Here is a 19,197-nt window from a genome sequence, read left to right on the forward strand (position 1 = left end):
TCACCCCAAGAAGAAACCCACGCAGTAATTACTCTTGTTCTTGGCTCCTTTCAACAAGGTGGGGCTTGCTTCTGCCGCATCCGAACTTTTCTCCAGAAACCAAGGCATCCATTGATAAAGCAATGTATATCATCAAAGACACCCCCCAACCATCATCAGCGCCATCTAGCCTCTGAGGGAGGGAGGCAGCAACACCTCCAGATGGGAGGCTAACTGACTCCTGACATCAATGGCTCATAGACAGTTCAAGACAAATCATGGAATTTTACAGGGAGGACAGTTAGTTCAACTCACACCCACAAAGGAATCTGCACATACGCATCCAGTCTCTGCTTGAAGGCCTGGGGGAGTGGGGGGAGAGAACCACCTCCCCAAGCAGCCTCTTGTACTTTGGGAGAGCTCAAATCATGAGGAAGTGCTCTCTTACATTAGGCCTTAATTTGCCCTTTTGAGGCCTAACGGACTAAGTCTAATCCCTCTTCTCCCCACAATGTCTGACTTGAGGGTAACCTTGAGCCCTCTACTGTTTTAAAAAAAGGTCTTCTCCAGATACATTGACCCAGAAGTCACTTTTGTTGACTGTCTCCAAAGCAGCAAACACACACCACCTTGCCCTCCAGTAACAAGTGTGGAGACAGGCAGCTTTCATGCTAGTTCAGAATGGGATCAAAGCCTGGTCAGGGGCTCCTGCTACAGTCTGAGGATCTGGGCCACGAGCCCTTTGTCATATGCTGGCTGCTAAGGGCCACAACTCTAGAGAGACTTGAAAGACCCCTTCCAATTCTAAGCTTCAGCAGCATTTGAAACATGAAAGAAGGTTTTCTCAAAGAAAAAAATCTCTTTTTGTTTTTCCCACCTGAAAACGAAGCTGGTGAGCCTTGGATTGCGCTAGCACAAGACAGATGGGATCCCCAGGCCTTTTCTAATAACTGACAGACTCTCTTGTGGAAAAAAGCTGGTCATGCCAGCTCGGGCTCAGGCTCTTTCCTGCCACTTCTCCCTTGGCTGTTGCTGCTGCTGCTGCTGCAGATTGGCATGAGGAAGAACAAAAACTGCCCTCCCCAATAAAGACCAGCAGCAAAGAAGGAGAAGGTTCATCGAGGTCTCCCTTTGTCTTAAGGCCAATGGCGCTTACATGGGATTTCTCTGCACAGAGGGGCCATTTAACAAGTGGCTGTTGAACTGAATGACATTCAGGCCACTTTAGAATTATTTTAGGTGTTTAATAAGTGCTTGCAGACTTGGCTTATGCTTTAGTTGATTCACAGATGTCCCTGTAAGTACCTCAAGGACAGGGCCTGTGTTTCAGCCTCCTCTTATCTCTACCTGCTGGGGCTTAGCATGGTGCCAGGCCCATCACAAGTGTTCGATAACCCCCTTAAGGAATAAAGGTATGTCTGAATAAATGCAAACACCAATGAATGAATGAATGAACGGGGGCAGGGAGAGTGTTCGGATTTCTATAAGCCCTTTCAATTCTTTATGATGTCACAGGAGCAAGTAAATATTTGTTGAACTGAATTGAGCAAGACATTCTAAGCAGACAATAAAAAAAAATCAGTCAAAACAAGAGTGCCATATGGGACAACTCAGGCTCAAACGCATTATACAAAGAACCTGGCAAGACAATAGGGGAAGATGAACAGATGAGAACAAAGGTTACTGACCAAAATGAACCTTCCTGATGGCCAGCTGGGATTCAAATCCAGATCTCTGGAGGCTGCTAAACCTTCTGGCAGCAATGACAGAGCTGCTGGAGCTGACTTCCATTAAACATGGCTGCCCCAAGCGGACTCTCCTCCCAAGAAGTGGAGCCCCAGGGGCTCCTGCAACACTGTTTGGAAATTGCCTACCCCAGATCCTTCTATCAAGGCCTTGCTTCAAACGACTCTAACTACCAGAGATCACAAACTGTTAGCATGGCTTCTGCAAGAGCAGCTCAGGCTAGATGACCCTTGTTTCCTTTTTGGACAGGGTTACTAGACTGTTGGTTTGAAGGAAAAAGTACTCTACGTCTCACACATCAAACCTGAGTGTGGTGGAGCATTCCATCACAACCAGTACGTATGGGGACGTGGAAACCCTATGGCTGATTCAAAGACAAAAAAGATCCTGAAAACTCCCTCCATGAAAACAACTGTGAACTGTGAGGAAGAACAAGATGGTTGGGTTTTTTTTTATCTACTTAGAGTCAAGTAATGAGAGGAGCTGAATCCTTTCCAGGGGCTTCTGCCATAGACATACCAGAAATAAAACACCTAGTTGTTCTGACTGGAAGAAATCAGGATGAAGGCTAGTAAAGGAAATCTGAGATGAAATCCCTATCTAACGGCACTCCATTTCCTGTGGAGGATTCACATGTCTGACAGCAGACAGGCCAAAGAAGACTCTGGCCTTCTGAGACAGCAGTTAAAACAGGGTGCAGGGGAAAGGACTGGCTGGAAAATGGACAGAATTCCTGAATTGTCCTTACCCCACGGTACTGGGACTCGTTGAAGATCTGAGGGGGAAGTGGGTTCCCCGTGGCTGGACGACTTTCTTCAGGTACATTTTCACGCATCCATTTCCGATTCTCTTCATTAGCTGCAATGTCTTTCTCTTCAAATCCTATCTTGTTTGCTTCCAAGAAGCCCAAGACATCTTGCTGTTTCTTCTTAATCTAGAACATAAAAGTCATCCCCCCCACCAAAAAACAATTATTACTGATGAACAGACAGACATGACTTTAGACACGTTGATACCAGGCCAAATGAGTGGGGATTAAAAGAATTGGAATGAAGAGGGTGGAGCCAATATAGCCACCCTCCCAGAAGACAGCCTGCTTCCCTTCTCATGTCTGCTTACTGAGGGCCTTGAAAAGAGGCCCCCAAAGCTTTTTATGAGCCCCAAACTGTTCCACTCCCCTCACACAGCTGACAACCATGAATGGCCTTAAGGAATAGGCCTAATACTTGATGAGGCAGCCAGACTGCTCAGTTTACTTACAATACAGAATATTTTCAATATAAATGATCCTTGCCCAGCTCTTCTGCATGCAGCCACATGTTTAGGGTGATGTGGCCTGCCAAGCAGGCATCATGTGATGCTAATCTTCTCATTCCCTCGTGGGGCTTAAGCTAAAGGGACTGCACTGAACAGATGTGACTGAAAACCATACACTCCAGGCACAATTCGGGGTGAAAATTACACAGATTCTCTAACAAATGAAATGTGTATCTCCTACAGGAAAAAAAAAAGACTTTGGGATTACTGCCATCCTCTTTCGGACATAGATGCAATTTGTGAGTAGATGGAAGAGGCGCCCAGGAATGTAAGTCAATCTTTTTGAAGCCTCTTCCCTAACTGGCCCCCAACCTAGAGAACACTAAGCCACTTCTGGCCATGTGTCAGAAGTCGGAGATTTAAGGTACCTTTCCCCTGTGCCCTAGCACCGGGCAGAGCAAAGGAACAATTGCTGCCTGGAGGGAACAGCTGTTTTCCAGCAAGCTACGCTAAGCTTCTCGTCTGTTGTGCCAAGGGTCAAGTTTCTTTGAAAGAATGGAAACTCACACTGGCTCGGGGATGACTGACAAGGCTTCTGCTTTAGAAAAAAACCAGTGTGAGCATTCAGAATGCCAAGGGAAGAACAAAACCTTGCCCCTGATGCTGCTGCAGATGACAAATCCAGAGCTACTTTAATGAAAGCAAACGCCAACCAACCACAGAAGAGTTGAGGCACAGGGGAGGGAGGGTGACCTCATTCTATAATTGTGCCATTATGTTTTCACAATGAACACCTTAACAAGGCCTGAAAGAAACCAAATGCCAGGAGACAAATGTCTAGAAGTGACTGACAGAGACTACTTTTTGTTATCCTTTGATAATATGATACAGCAGAAAAAAGATTACAGTATTAAATTAGAGGCATTATTATTGAATGCCTACTGTGTGTAAGGCGCTGTCCAAGGTACCCAGGTAACAGAAAGGAAGAATACCACCATAGAGTACCTTGCTCTCAAGGAGCCTACAATCTGGATGGGCAGACAAGATAAAAACACTCAATAAGATGATGTAACAATGAGATGCAGCCTAGTGTGGCGACAGACTTAAGTCCCACCTTCCACCCAGACAAGACGTATGACCACAGACCAATCACATCACCTCTCAGCACAACAGGCAACTCTTCAATCTGCGTCCGTGGAAGGAGCTCCCTATGTTGGGAGATCCAAACCATAATTCCTCCCCATGCCCCACAAAGAAGCCAAGAGATACAATTAAACAGCATCAGAAGAATAGTGCTAGGAGATTCAGAAGATGGTGTGAACATTAATTAAATTATTCACTCAACAAATATTTATTATCCATCAATAGATGGATATCTGGCACTGCCTAGCACTGTGCTAGTGCCATGGGGAGAGACAGAGACATGTAAAACAAGGCCTCTGCCTTCAAGAAACTGACCATCTGGTGGAATAAGGGAGTGTGACATGTACATAGATAAAGAAAGAAATTAGGATATAAATACAAAAAAAAAGAGAACGTGGGAGAGGAAGCCCTGGGTTCAAGTCATGTCTCTGATGCATACTAGTGCCCTAAGAAACAGTCTAAAACTAGAAGGTATAAACAAGTTGCCCATCTGAATCTATGAAGAGAATTTTCATGATTGGAATTCACAGAACTAAAATCACAGATCCAGACCAAGACAAAACAAAAAACAGTTCAAAGGCTTGAGGATCAGGTGAAAAATCCAAAGTGCCATCAGAACAGAGAAGGAGGAATCGTTTCCTCATTACCACTACTGGGTTTAATAATAACAAGGCAAATGCTGGCTGTATCAGACTTCCTACAATTGGCCTGGATCCATGATTTTATCAGGGTAACCACTCCATCCAACAACACAGATTGCAACAACTTCCTTCACCTTAGAGCCGTTGTGGCCAAAGAAATTCAACAGCTGCTTGCTGGCCTTCTGGTGATAAGCACACTTGGGGCTCTTCTACCCTGATAGGACCTGGCAGAGTTTGTGCACCAGCCTTTGAGGGCCCAGACTCACCTCGAAGCTACCAATCAATCAATTAGAAAGCCACTACTAAGTTCTATATTGAGGCATCAGAGTGGGAAGTGAATGGAAATAGATAGACACATTTAGTCTCTATATCATGAGAATCTACCCTATGCAGTTTGAATTAACTCACCTACCTTGAAAAAAATGAGACAGCACTAAAGCTACAAGAGATCCACCAGATTCTGAGCATTGAGAACATCAAAACTGGAAGGGATCTTGACAATAAATCTAAACCAAGGGTCAGCCAACTATGGCCCATAGGTCAATTCCTGATATAGACTAACACCCCCCTCCACACCTTTTATAAAAGGTTATGATAAAAATATAAGCTCCCTGAAGGCAGGGACTGCTTTGTTTCTGCCCATGCGTCCCTAGTACCAATGCCTGGCACATAGTAGGTGCTTACTAAAGATAAGTTGAATTGAATTGGATGAATGACCACAATTTCTACTGTTCAACTCTTTGAATTTACAAACTGATTTTTTAAAAAGACACGTTACAGAGTGGATTTTTAAAAAAATATGTTCCCCAGTCTTCTTATTCTCCAACTGGTACTGTTTCTTTTCAAAGGCCACTTCAGGAAAGGCCGCTGCGCTTCCAGCAGAGTGAGAGGGAGGGTGAAGAAGAAGCAGAGCTGTTTACCTAGCCAGCTCCTCAAAATTTACTCTGGGACAAAACAAGCTGACATTTCATCTCATAAAACACTCCTCCTGGAGACAAAGTCTAATGTGAAAGCCCTGCCCTCAGCCACTGGCCAGGCCACCAGGCTGATCCTGGGACTGTTTTTAATGAATGTCATCATGGGACCTTAACTCCCTGGCTTCCTCTTGCTCAATCCAGTCACCACAATGAGACCCACTTGTTTCCAACTGTTCATTTTGCAATGTTTTCAAGGGCAGCCAGGCCAAAACTCTTTCTTCACATATTCTTCTCTGCCCAGCCAAGAGGCCAGGATGAAGATGACAATAGACACGGTTTCTTGTCCCCCCTGGGATCGCCGGATCTCTCCTGCCAGAGGCCTCAAGCCTCTTCCTGCCACCTGGGAGACAACCTCGAGTACTCTGCTGGCCTTTGTCCCTTCCTCTTCTGGTAGGGGCGTGTCTGCTGGGTTTTGGAGTGAGAAAGGCTAAGATCACTTAGTGCAAGGGCCTTATTTGACAAAAGAGGAAATGGAGGCCCAGAATGGGGAAAACAAGTTTCCCAAGGTCATAGAGGAAGTGGGTTGTTGTGTATAAACCCATGCAAAGTACAATCACATGAGGAGAAGAGTCAGTGGGCCCTGCCTCTAAGCGCACAGACCCTGGGGAAAGGAGTAGAACAGCTGCTTTGGAAAGAATCAGGCTGCAGGAAGCCCGATGAAGCCAGAGCAATGCCCAGCTAGCTCCCCAGCAGCCACTAGATTTGGCCCTCTCATTTAGCTCAGATTCTTCCTAAGCTTGTGTTATCTGCTCCAGCAACTGGGCTGCATGCTCTTCTCAGTCCCAGGGATCAGCACCCCATCTGGCCCTAACTACCAAGCCAGCCTGCCTTCCCAGCTTCCAGTGGCCCACTTCCCAACTGAGGCTCCACCCCCTCAACTCCCAGGCAGGGAGAGGCGATCCTCATCCAGCCCCGAGCAGGTCCCAAAGGCAGAGGCGATGGCAGAGCTGGGATAGAAACCCAAACCCCTTTCCTCCCAATCCTGGGATCTTCCCACCACCACTTCTGATGCTATCTTAGCAATGCTGTTTTCCATTTTCCCATTAAAAAAACTAGAATTCTCTACAGAGCTAAGCAAGGCATAATTAAAGAACATTTGATTCCTAAGATGATACATAATTAGATTCATATTGAAAGAAATGCATCCCTAAGAACAGTTTGGTACCTCTCACTTTATTTCTAAAGAGATGCTCAGACCGGTGCTCGTTGACTTCCGTGGTACTGATCAGCTAAGTACCAATTTTAAGGTTGTTTCCCAAAGGGTTCCTTATGGCTCAAATGCATGGGGTAGCCAAGACATCCCAACGCCCCCTCCTTTCGGCCCTCTCTAGAAGGCCGAACCAGGCTCATCTAATCAGCCCCTCATCCATGTGCCTGTTGCTGTCCCATCAGGCTGTGGAATCCTTGAGGGCAGGGACAGTTTGGGCCTTTCTTTAGATCTCCAGTGCCTGGCACATAGTAGGTCCCTAAGAAATTCTTGCTGACTTGACAACTTGACTGTCAGGGAGCTTTCTAGTACCTTTCCCACTATGGTCAGGACCAGCTAGCATTAGGTGAAGGTCCACATGGTCTCATGGGAAACAGACCCTCTTGCCTCCAAATCTCTCCTCCACTGATCCTGGACATTTCTCCTCAAATGATCCATTTCTATGGCATAAGCATTGCCCTCGTCCTCAACTCACACGTGGCGTCACTGAAAATGGTACAGACAAGGAGAAGGAGAGACACTGGAACTTCACAGAAGGTTATGCTAGAAGGGATCTTGAGAGGTAGTCCAGTCCAACTCCCTCCTTTCACAGATGAGGTAACCCAGGCCCAGAGAAGGGAAATCACACAGTAGGTGGCAAAGCCAAGAATTGAACCCAGTTATATTTTGGCTCCTTCCTCTACCCGACACCTTCAGCTGCCACAGTTCTGCCCTATACAACACACAGGTGCCAGCATGCATTCATTCCATGAGAAGGAGGCTGGAGAGCACTTTCTCTGCTAGATCAGTAGGTCTGGAGCCCAGATGCTGCCCAACCACAAGCTTGGTGTTGTGAAGGATGAGGCATGGCCCTCGCCTTTGAGGTTACCACCTCCCTGGGGATATGGTATACACAGAAAGCCACAAGACAGATGATGACCAGGCACTCAATGGCAGGACAGTCTGTTAGCAACATGAGAGCTCAAACAGCCAGTTTTCTGGACAGAGACTAAACGAGCAGATGGTATTTATTTCCCCAGGACTCAGAGAGGTATGACGGTATTTCTCCTTGCTCTAGGTCCCCTTCTTTCTGACAATCTTGATCCGACTGCACCAAAGACCTGGAGCCCTCAACATGCTCCAACTCCAAGCAAGGCTCAAATGAACATAGGAAAGCCCAGAGGCCTCAATTTCCTCATGAGCTCTGCTATGAAAACTGTATCTTTCAACTGATCACTGTGTAGTTCTAACAATTACCAAGTTTGGTTTTCAAGAAGAGCTGAGAAAATGCATCTCCCTCCCTCCTTTGCAGAGGTGGGGGGCTATGCATGGGGAACACTGCATACACTATCAGACTCAGTTGATGGTAATTGGTTCTGCCAAACTCCCGCAGCCTCCCTTTCTTTTTTAATCTTTGTTGCAAGGGAAGACTTACTCGGCAGGGGAGAGGGGAAGAATTTATTTGGAAATGAAGGCAATGTAAAAACATAAGGCATCAATAAACATTTTATTTCAGAAAAGAAAAATGCACCTTCTATCTTCCCTTGTTGAGAGCCCAGGCCCTGCCCAGGCAGCATTACGGGAGCTGAGGGTTGTGTGCAAGGACTCCAGCCAGATTCACCAATCTTATCTAAATGGGAGAACGACTACAGAAGCCCACATTCACCAAGTTCTTTGACACTCTTGAGTGCTAGCTATGCACAATTCCATTTGTTCTTCAGAGCAGACTAGTGAGGGATGGCAGCCGCCACCTGATGTTGGTCCTGGCCACATGGGAAAGGCACTAGAGAGCTCCCTGATAGACAAGGGTAGCAGCAATGGTCCCACCTGCCATATGTGGAGGCGCCCAGAAGCCAGGCAAGGCTCCAGGCATGAGCTGGGGCCCAGGTATTCCTGGCAACATTCTAGAAAGAAAAGCGAGATGGCCAGTGAGCATCTTGAAAGTTAGAACTCAGCTGAATGGAGCTGATAAAATCCTTACTGAGCGATTTACACTAAAGCACAGAGACAACAGGGGGTCCCTAGAACTTGAGGAAGATGTAAGGAAAAGTCCCAACAAAGACTATGGGGCTGCATTATTGTGGATGGGAGAGGGGGAAGCTGTCAATCCATTTAAACTGTTTTCACACAATGACAAGTAAATTGGGAGAAAGGGAAATCACCAGATGTTTTCATAACAGTTTCAGTGATCTGTCACAAGCAGGGGCTGTAGGAAATGGACATTTCCCAGGTATAACCTTGGCCAGTGATTTCACCTCTTGCAGCCTCAGTTTTCTCATCTGCAAAGTGGGGGTAACAATATTTGCACTGCCAACCTAGGATCATGGAATATATTAGGCCTATGATAGATCTTCTATCATATTATATTACAACATGACACAGCTTCTGACACATGACCATGACCACAACCAAGACACTTTCTTTACTTCTCAGTCCCCCAGGCAACTCTCCAAGACTATGTTACAGATTACTTGTACTGGGAGAAGGCATTTTCTCAGTGGGACTTTCCTACAGAAATGAAATCATAGGTCCTGGCAAAAACCACAAGAGACTTTCAAAATCACCTCTAATCCAAGCTCTTCACACCCAGCACCTTGCAGAGGACAGCACTGAGGATCAGCCATTTGGCCAAGGACACAGGACTGATCAGGAGCAGATGCTGGATTGGAATCTAGGTCTCCTTGTGCCCAAGCCAGTGCTCTGTCCATTTTACCGGAGAAATGGGAGGAGATCGTTCAAGAAACATGAGCCTGCTTTGGCCACCAGAGCCAATACACACGATGAAGTCCTGCTACCAAACATTGTGGATCTATGGAGCTCAAATGGTGAAGTGGAAAGCACAGTGACGTAGCAGGTGTCGGAATCCTGACTCTGCCCACTGTGAGTTGCTTCCCTGAGTTTCCTCATCTAGGAAATGGGCATGGTAATCTTTCTATTACCTTCCTCACTGGGTTGTTGGGGAAAGAAGACTGTCAAGTGGAAAGTACGACAGCAGTATGAGTCACGAGAAGACAGGGCCCTAAAGTGGCAGCAAATTAAATAAGGACATTCAGCCCAGCCTATGGCTCCTCATCGTGCTTGGGAAGAGGTGTTTTTATCTTTGTTAGAGTCTGATCCAAGAAAATGGGGATGTTCCCCAATCTGAGACAGGGGCCAACCTGAGGGGGACAGGACCAAAAAAAGCTCCTACTTCAGGTCCCCTCGATTACCCAGGCAGCCTTGCCATATTTAGAAAAGCAAAAAAAAAAAAACCACATGAATTCTCCAACAGACTGATGTGAAGTCACTGGACAGGCAGATGAGCACCAAATATGGTAGCTAAGCTCTCCTGCTTGCAACAGACACTGAGAAGGAACATTGTAGTCCCAACCTCAAGCTAGTATTGCTCAAACCACAAGCCAACTAGTAAGCAATCGATGGAAGGGCATTGGTGTTAACGACTCACATCCAGAGCCCAGCCCATCTGCCCAGCTATACAGCCACTTGGCTTGTTTTCCTTTCCCAGGAGACAGCTGTGGAGGAGGCAGGGCAATGCAATGGAAAGAGCTCCAGGCCGAGAGTCAGGACACCTGGTTTCCAGCCACAGCACCTACTGCAAATTTGGAAGGGATCTTTGGCATCTGGGCACACTCCAAATGGCAGCGAGGTATGGGATGGGTTAGGCTAGATGGTTCAAGGATCATTCCAACAACACAACCATCACTTTGGCCCTGGGAAATCTCCCAGAGGAGCCTGGGACCTCTTCTGAAGCAAAGGCATAACAGGGTCCACAAGGACCCTAACTCATTTTCACCAACATGAACATGCTCCCAGAAATGTAGCTTGGGGCTCTGCCACAACTCAGAAGAGACTTCCCATGAGTTGTTGTGGCAACCATCTCCATTTTACAGATTAGGAAACTAAGTTTTTTCTTACATCAAGCCAGAATCTGCTGCTTTGCAACTTGGACCAAGTGATGCCCTCTGAAGGACTCTCATGGTAGGGAAGCCTTGGCCCCTAATACTTGAAGATGCCTAGCAGATTCCCCTTATGTCTTCTCTTCTCCAGGAAAAACATGTCCAATCTTTTCCTCTGATCCTCATAAGACAAGGACTTAAGGCCCAGTCTTTCCATGCTGGCTGCCCTCCCTTAAAGAGGCTCCAACATATCAATGTCTTCCCCAAAATATGTTGCTCAAAACTGAACACAATGTATTAGACACAGTCTAACAAGGAGGACTGGCACCCCTCTTACTTCCTGTAGCCCAAGATCACAGGAGATTTTTTTGGCTCCCTACCACAGCACACCATTGACTTATATTGAGCTTATGGTCCACTAAGACCCCCAGATCTTCATCAACAGAACCACTGTCAGGCAATACCTCCCCCATCTTATACTTGTGAGGTTGATTTTTTTAACCCAAGTGTGACACTTTACATTTGTCCTCATTAAATGCCGTCTTAATGGACTCAGGGCACAGACTGGGGCATTCATTTTTGGACAAGGTCACTGCAGAACTTTGATTTGCTTGACTATGAATGTTTGTTATAAGGACTTTGTTTTTTCAACTGGAAGGGAGGAAAAGAGAAAATCAACTTTTGTTCATTGAAAAAAATAAAATCAAAAATTTTAAAATTTCCTCTTAAGACATTTGGCCCAGGAGTCTAGCCTGCTGAGATCGTTTTTGGCTCCGGACTCTGTTGTTCCAGATGTTAGCTATCCCCCTTCTCCCCATGTTTCTGTCATCTATAAATTTGAAAAGCATGCCAACAATGCCTTTATCCAAGTTACTGATAACAGTATGAGATCAGACACAGATCCCTGGGGTACTCCACTAGAGACATCCAACCATTAAGAACTTCTTTGGGTCTGGCCATTCAACTAGCTCTGAATTTCCCTAACTGTACTTTTGTATAGCTCACATCTTTTCATCTTTAAGAGAGAATGTGGAAAACAATAACATGAGATGCTCTGTCAAAGACTCTGCCAAAATCTGTAGCATTCTTCTCATCTACTAGTCCACTAACACTGTTAAAAAGGGAAAAGGTGAGTCTGACATACCTGTTTTTGATGAAGTCATGATGACTCTTTGTGATCACTGCTCCCTCCCCTGCCCTTCTCTTCTCTCCTCCTCCTCCTTCTCCCTGGTCTCCCTATCTCACTCAGGCAGTAAGTGCAGCAGCCACCCATAGACCCAATCCCACTGCTGATCAGAGTGGAAGCTTTGGCCTGTGCCATTTTCCCAACCTGAGTCTGTTGGTCCTTCCTCAAGCAGTCTGCTGGCCCTTGGCATCTTGGTGGCAGACTTAGTGCAGACAAGATCCATTTTAGGGTCACTAGAGAGTCTAAATTCAAACAATCCCCCAGCCTCAGCCTTGTCACCAGCAGGGACTATAGGTGGACACCTCCACACCTGGCTCAGCTTCCTTCTCTACATCCAAACTAACCATCTCTTCAACAAGACATTCTAAAATCTTACTCATCATACAAGTCAACATCAGAGGCCCTTGATTTGCAAACCCGACTTTCTCCCCTTTCGGGCAGATGAGGACTTTTGCCCTTCTTCAGGGCTCTGGCATTTCTCCAATTCTCCGACACCTTCCCATCCACCAATTCTCTCTGTCAGTGCTTGGGGGCCATTCAATGAATTCACCTTGGCCTGGTGACATGATGTCATCCAGGACAGCTGAATGTTCTCTTATTATCTCCCTCTTTACTAACCTCAGGAATCAACTCCCTCTTGGCCATCTTGGCTCCATTCTGCCCAGTCCAAAGATTATTCTCCTTGGCCGAGAAAACAGAAGCAAAATAACAATGGGGCAGCCCTGTTTTGTCTCTGGAATTAATTCTTAACATCCCATAAATGCTAAGCAGACTCTGATCCTCATCTTTTCCCCAGCACAGCTTCAAATGCCCTGTCTTTGTCATCTTTAGCTTTCTTTGCCCGTTTCAGCTCATTCTGAGCTCTGGAGGTGACACTCTTCTTCCAGGACTGGGCCACTTTTTTGTATTCATCCCTCATTAACTGTTCCTGCTTCCACTTCTGTTCAAGTCTTTTAACAGTCTAGGCTTCTTGGTGAGTACCCTGTGCATCCACATTGGTCCCCTTGGATACTACCTCCCTTTTCCTACTCACAGCAACTGCTTCTCTTTGGCTCTTCAGAATTTCATTCTTGAGGGCTTTCCACTCAGCTGATTTTACCTACAAAGCTTTTGTCCACAGGATCCTAAACTATCCTTTCTCCAAACCCTTTGAAATGTGCTATTCTACAATTTAGAGCAGGGGTGGGGAACCTGCAGCCTCAGCCTTGAGGTCACATGTGGCCCTTTAAGTCCTCGGGTGTGGCCTTTTGACTAAGTCCAAGTTTTACAGAACAAATCCTTTTATTCAGGGGATTTGTTCTGGGAAGTTTGGATGCAATCAAAGGGCCACACTTGAGGACCTAGAGGGCCACATGTGTCCTCTAGGCCGCAGCTTCCCCACCCCTGGTCTAGAGTATGTTTGGGAGCTAACCACTCCCTGCTTTCACACCGTGTCATTTCCCCCAAGGTTCCTATTGTTTCCACCCCAGTTACCAGTTCCTCTTTGCTGGTGAGAATCAGATCCAGAACAGAAGTTCCTCTAGTTGGTTCCTCTACCCTTTGAATTAAGTCAAGAAGTGTTAGCTGTTCTACTTTGGGCCCATAGCTGAAGTCTCCCATCACTAATATGGCGTGCCCTTATGCCAGGCTTCTGACTAAGAGTACTGGACACAGGGTCAGGAAGACCGAAGTTCAAATCTCGCTTCAGACATTTACTATTTGTATGACTCTGGGCAAGTCATTTAACTTCAGTCTCAGTTTTCCCATCTGCCAAAAAAGGATGAGAGAAGCACTTATGACTCAGGGTTTTGGTGAGGATCAGATGAGACAGTGAAGGTAAGGCGCTCTGCAAACCTTAAAGTCTTATAGAAATGTGAGTAGTTGGTGTCATTCGGTTGCATCAAATCCTTACCTAGACCTTCCCCATCCACTCAGAAGCTAAGCTCTCTTATATACTTTGTGTCCCCCAATTAGAGTGTGAGCTCCTTGAGGGCAAGGATTGTCTTGCTCTTTCTATTTGTATCACAGTGCCTGGCACATAATGCACCATAAATGCTTTCTCAGTCACTCAGTCCAGGTGGTCTGTCATATACTCCAAAGACAATATCACCTGTTTCTGTAATGCCATCCACCATGCTTCCCCTATCTTGTTTCTGGATTTCCTTTACGTAAGTATACCTTCCTGATATAAAATTTTCATTCCAAACCCCAAGCCACCCCATGCCCCTGGCCCTTTTACCTAGCTAGTTCCTTTTCAATCATAGGTATATCCTTCCAGAGCTCGATTTCCACCATACTAAGTCCTAGGTCCTATCTCACCACGTCTCAGTAAAGGTCCAATGTGTCACCTTGCTTGTTACCTAAATTTTGTCATTATATATGGATGCATAAGGCCATGGGTGTTCTTGCTGGCATCTTTCTTGAATCTGAGGCATTTCTAATGCTGTTCTGCCTATTCTGTAGGCAGGCTACTCTCCATGGTAGCTAACGCCATTCCCTGCCATACCAAGTTAACAGAGCTTAATGTGTTTATGAAGGTAACAGAGTCAATAGTGTATTTGTAAAAGCTCTTTGCAAATTGTGGGGCCTGCTCATTTTGGCAGAGACAGAGCAATCAGCACAGGCACAGGATTCTCTGGTTCTATAGCCAGATAATGGAAGTCCCCCATCACTACTCCATCATGGCTCAGTGAGCCCGCTTGTGATTGAGAGCCTTCAGCGTTAGCACAGGAAAGCTTCCATCCCAGAAAAAATAAACATGGCCTCCCCCTAGGCAAAAGCCTTCAAATTCCAGTCAATTCCATCAGCATACATTTGGTGCCCACCAAATGCTTGCATCACACAGCAAGCCCAAGTTTGGTTCTTTCCTATTAGACCCCAACGTCCAAGCTTTGAAACGGGCTTGGCATCTCATCCGTAAAATGGCTTTCTCCTGACACAAGCACAGGGATTATTATAACCTCCCTTCACCACCGCTCTTTCCTGGACCAAGCATTCTTTATTAAATTAAGGAGCTACACCGATTACACAATTCTCACAAACAAAAAGGTTCTAACAAACCAAGGAAAGAGGAGGACAAAACCAGAAAGCACAGTTAGACAGGACATTCAATATGACTCGACAGATGTTTATTATGCATCTGCTATGTACAAGCATCCAGATAATTACCTGCCCCAACACTTTCCAAGTCAAGCCCATAACAGCTTATTTACTGAGGCAGTTAGGCAGCCCACTGGATAGAGCACCGGAAGTACTTAGGCTAGACGGAGGCAGGAAGGCCTAAATTCCAATCCAGCCTCGGATACTTCCTAGCTGTGTGACCCTATGCAAGTCACTTCATGCTGTTTTCCCAATGGCAAAATGGGGATTATAAGAGCACCCACCTTGTGACTGTGGTGAGGATCCAATGAGATACCCTTCATAAAGTGTTTAGCACAATGGGGAACACAGTAGGTACCATCAAAATGCTTATTCCTCTCCTCCCACCTCCCCAATCTCCTTACAATAAACCTGTAAAGTAGGTATTATCTGCCCAAACTGAGAGACCCAAGGCCCCACCATAGTTCTACAAATCTTGAGCTGAAAGACCAGCTGACTTAAAGCCCTCAGTTTACAGATGAGGAAACTGAGGAGCAAGGAGATCAAGGGACTTTCCCGACGTCACATAGGCAGTAAGTGGTTCAGCTGGGATTGAAACTCAGTTCTTCTGTCTCTAAGTCCAGCACTTCTTCCATCATACCGGGCCTTCTATTTGCTCCTGAAACCAGGGGAAGTCCAGCAAATTCATGAAATCAACTAGAGTAAGGAAGTCATTGAGGAATGTACCAAAAAGTCCCTGACATCATCCTAAGAAGGATCAGTGTCTCACACACACACACACACACACACACACACACACACACACACACACAGACACCAGACGAGCTGGTTCCTAAATGGTCTAAGTTGAAAAGAAAACATTTTCTTTCCTATTCTTTTTTCCAAATGAAAGCCACTCTCTGTTCCAGCCAAACTGGCCTGTTTGCTGTTCCTCACTCACAATATGCCATCTACGAAGTCCCAGTACTTGGCTGTTCCCCATCCCGCCCTCACCAATCCCTCTGTAGGACCCCCAGCTCCCTCCAAAGCTCAGCTCCAAGGCTACCACAAGTTCTTCCTGATTCCCCCTCACCCCAGCTGCTAGGTACTCTCTTTGGTTTTTTATTACTGTTTACTTTGTTCATATCTGATATTTACTTTTATGTTTACATGGAGATCCATGCCCCAACTCTCATCCCTCACACAAAAAAAAAGACTTAGCTCCTTCAGGACAAAGAGTATTTCATGCCTAGGACAGTGTCTGGTATACAGCAGGGGCTAAATAAATGCTTGATGACTTATTGAAGGGAAAATGCTTGATTTTTTTTTTCATTTCAGCCTCAGAACAGTAAAGCCCTTTTTATGGAGGGCAAACTTTTCTGTATTTTTTAAAAATCACCTTTTCAGTTAGACCTTTAAATGTATAACTAATGTTGATGTTTTGCGCATTAGCCCTAAAAGAAGCAGAAAAGGGATTGCAATGTGGAAAGAGAAGTGAAAGCAGGTATTATTGAGACTAACGTGATTTAGCCCCATCTAGTCCTATTGCTAATGGAGAACCCTGAGCAGGGGCTCCAACCTACACCCCAAAGGGAAGGGGTCTGCACTGACCATAGAAGGAAACAAGCCAGATCTGTAAGCCAGCCCTCTGAAGGCCAAATTCATTTTCAAAAGTAGTGCCAAGTTCCCCAAGGGGCTCCAGGTTTCACATCAACTTATTCCAAACTCTGGATATTTGTCTATTACATACATCAAGGACCAATACTTTGCATCAGTAGAGGGAATTCCCACACCAACGAAATGCACAGATCCAGAAAGAAATGCTAAATGATAGGGCACAAGAAACACTCAGCATCTGCGTGCATTACTCAAGTGAGGGACTCAGAAGCCTGGCAAATTTGGGGAAAATAAGGACACCTTGCATTGCTATGACACTGAAATATCTGTCAAATGCTTTGTATGCATGATCTCATTTGAGCTGTACAAAAATCCCCAGGGGTGGGTAGCCCCGATATTAATATCCCCACCCCTCTATACATGAAGAAAGTGAGGCTCGGAGAGGTCAATGTCCTGCTGAGGGTCACACAGCTAGTTGGAGTGCAAGGGAGGGTCACAGGGTCAGTTAGAGACACTGAATGGCAGCTGGCAAAGCTGCCAGTTCACAATTAAGGTAGTGCCATTAGGTGTTATATTACACTATTTTAAAAGGTCCTAAAAAGTTTTTAATGACTTTGCTCAAATCTATGATATTTTTAAACTTTTAGCTGGCCATAAGGAATTCACTATGGCCTTTCCAAAAACTTTTTCATTATTAAATACTGATTGGCCATCTGGATTCCTACACTGACATATCTCCCCTGTGTCCAGCATGAGGCTCTATACACAGTAGGCGTTTAATAACTGTTTGTTATTGCTCTCATTGCCATCATCTGAGGACCAGACTACCTAAGAGGTGAAGAGGCCCATCACCAGAAAAATTGCCACTAGATGGTATGTTCTTGTACCTATATGAAGACTTACCACATGGATGGGTTATATGAAAGGGTTGCTACCTATACCTGTGGAGGGCATAGCCATGCTGGAAAACACAGTTCCTTAAAGCACTAAGCAAATAACTATCTAGTCAAGATTCTCCAATGTCAATATATCTTTTTAATTGCCTGAGAGGTACTCACGAGGCCAAAGTCATGCAAATCCATAGGCCCTAGGAAAGAGTGGGCTGCCCTGGAGGTTTAAGTGGGTGCATTGCAGACTGGCCCTCCACAGGGTGCTACAAATGGATGCCCAGGCTCTAGCCAGGAAAGCATGTTCCAAAACATCCGGTGGGGGACAACCACCGAACTGGAGGTTTACCTCATTCACATATGCCACGTAGCCAACAACCCATGCAATTTATCCAAGAGAGTCAAACCAACTTGGTGACAGGAAAGGAGCCTCCGGTTCACATTTGAGGTATCATGGCCTTATTAGCAACTCTGAGATTTGCCTGCAACCATAGCCGGGCCATGCCTGCCAAGGGCAATGAGTGAAAGCCCCGGTATCTTTCCCCAACCTCTGCCAGCATTCCGAAGGGCGATGCTCTAGTCTTGCGTCTGCCTCATCTCATCAAGGGCAGGGTTGGGTGATGAAAGCCTGCCTTTTCATCACCTGCTTCAGCACAAACCTGTCCAAGTTAGGGAGTAGGATAATGCTTTCAGAATCCTGAAGGATGTACCTCGCACCTCTTCTGGCTGAACTCTCCTGCCTCCACTACAAAAGCCATTTGCTTTCCAGAATCCCCTTTCCCAGGTGTGCCCTTTCTACACAGAATCATTCCTGCGAATAATCTCTCTTTTGCATTTCTAACTTCTATCACTGTAAAATTCCAGGTGTGCATTTGCACCAAAGGCCTGCGATGAAAAAGAATTACCATGATGTCACTGGAAGATCCTGGACCAGCTGCAAGGGAACCAATTCCTTCTATAAACATGATAGTGTGTTGTAAGCATTCCCAAAAGTTGGTCCTGATTTAGAAAATGACTCATTCAAAGTAACCCAGATTAGGGTTCCCCTGAAAAATACCTCTTTCTAGACCTGGGCAATTCCTCTCCGGAGGCCTTATTTGTAGGAATCTCTATATTATTTGTAAGAATTAGGGATCTTTCAGTCAGGTATCATACAGTGAATCTTCTAATATCTGGAGTCTCTACTCAAAAAGCAGAACAAGCAGAAGGGCTTGATTTTCTCAATTATAAGAATTGAGTTAATAATTTTACTACCAAAAGAAAACCTGGAGCCAATGAGGGGAGAGAGGAGTATGAAATCACAAACACCAAAGTACACAGAGTGGCAGCCGAATCTCAGCATTAGGAAGGCCTTTGGCAGCCACTAAGCCAGCTGATACCTGAACGAGAGGCCGCGCTACAACACACCTGACAAGTAGTTGCCCAATCTTTACACGAATAACTTTGGGGATAGGAGAAGAATGATCACCCCCTCTTATACTTTTGGATGGTTCTTATTAGTTAAAGTCTCCCTTAGACTGAGTCAAAATCTGACCTTTTTATAACGTCTGCCCATTACTCTTGGTTCTGCCTTCTAGGGCCAAGAAGACCAACTCTGATGCCTCTTCCATGTGACAATGCTTCCA

At 45.6% G+C, this 19,197-nt stretch overlaps 1 protein-coding gene across 1 annotated transcript in view; it reads right to left on the minus strand.

Annotated features, from left to right (window-relative positions):
• Nucleotides 1-19,197, minus strand: part of SH3BGRL (SH3 domain binding glutamate rich protein like) — an 85,032-nt gene that overhangs the window by 10,737 nt on the left and 55,098 nt on the right. Inside the window, exon 2 of the mRNA XM_036740088.1 lies at nucleotides 2,474-2,659. Within this exon, the coding sequence (XP_036595983.1) occupies nucleotides 2,474-2,659 (186 nt within the window). The remainder of the gene's footprint in view (nucleotides 1-2,473; nucleotides 2,660-19,197) is intronic.

Source organism: Trichosurus vulpecula, chromosome X (genome assembly GCF_011100635.1).
Source record: "Trichosurus vulpecula isolate mTriVul1 chromosome X, mTriVul1.pri, whole genome shotgun sequence".
In the NCBI taxonomy this organism is placed as follows: domain Eukaryota; kingdom Metazoa; phylum Chordata; class Mammalia; order Diprotodontia; family Phalangeridae; genus Trichosurus; species Trichosurus vulpecula.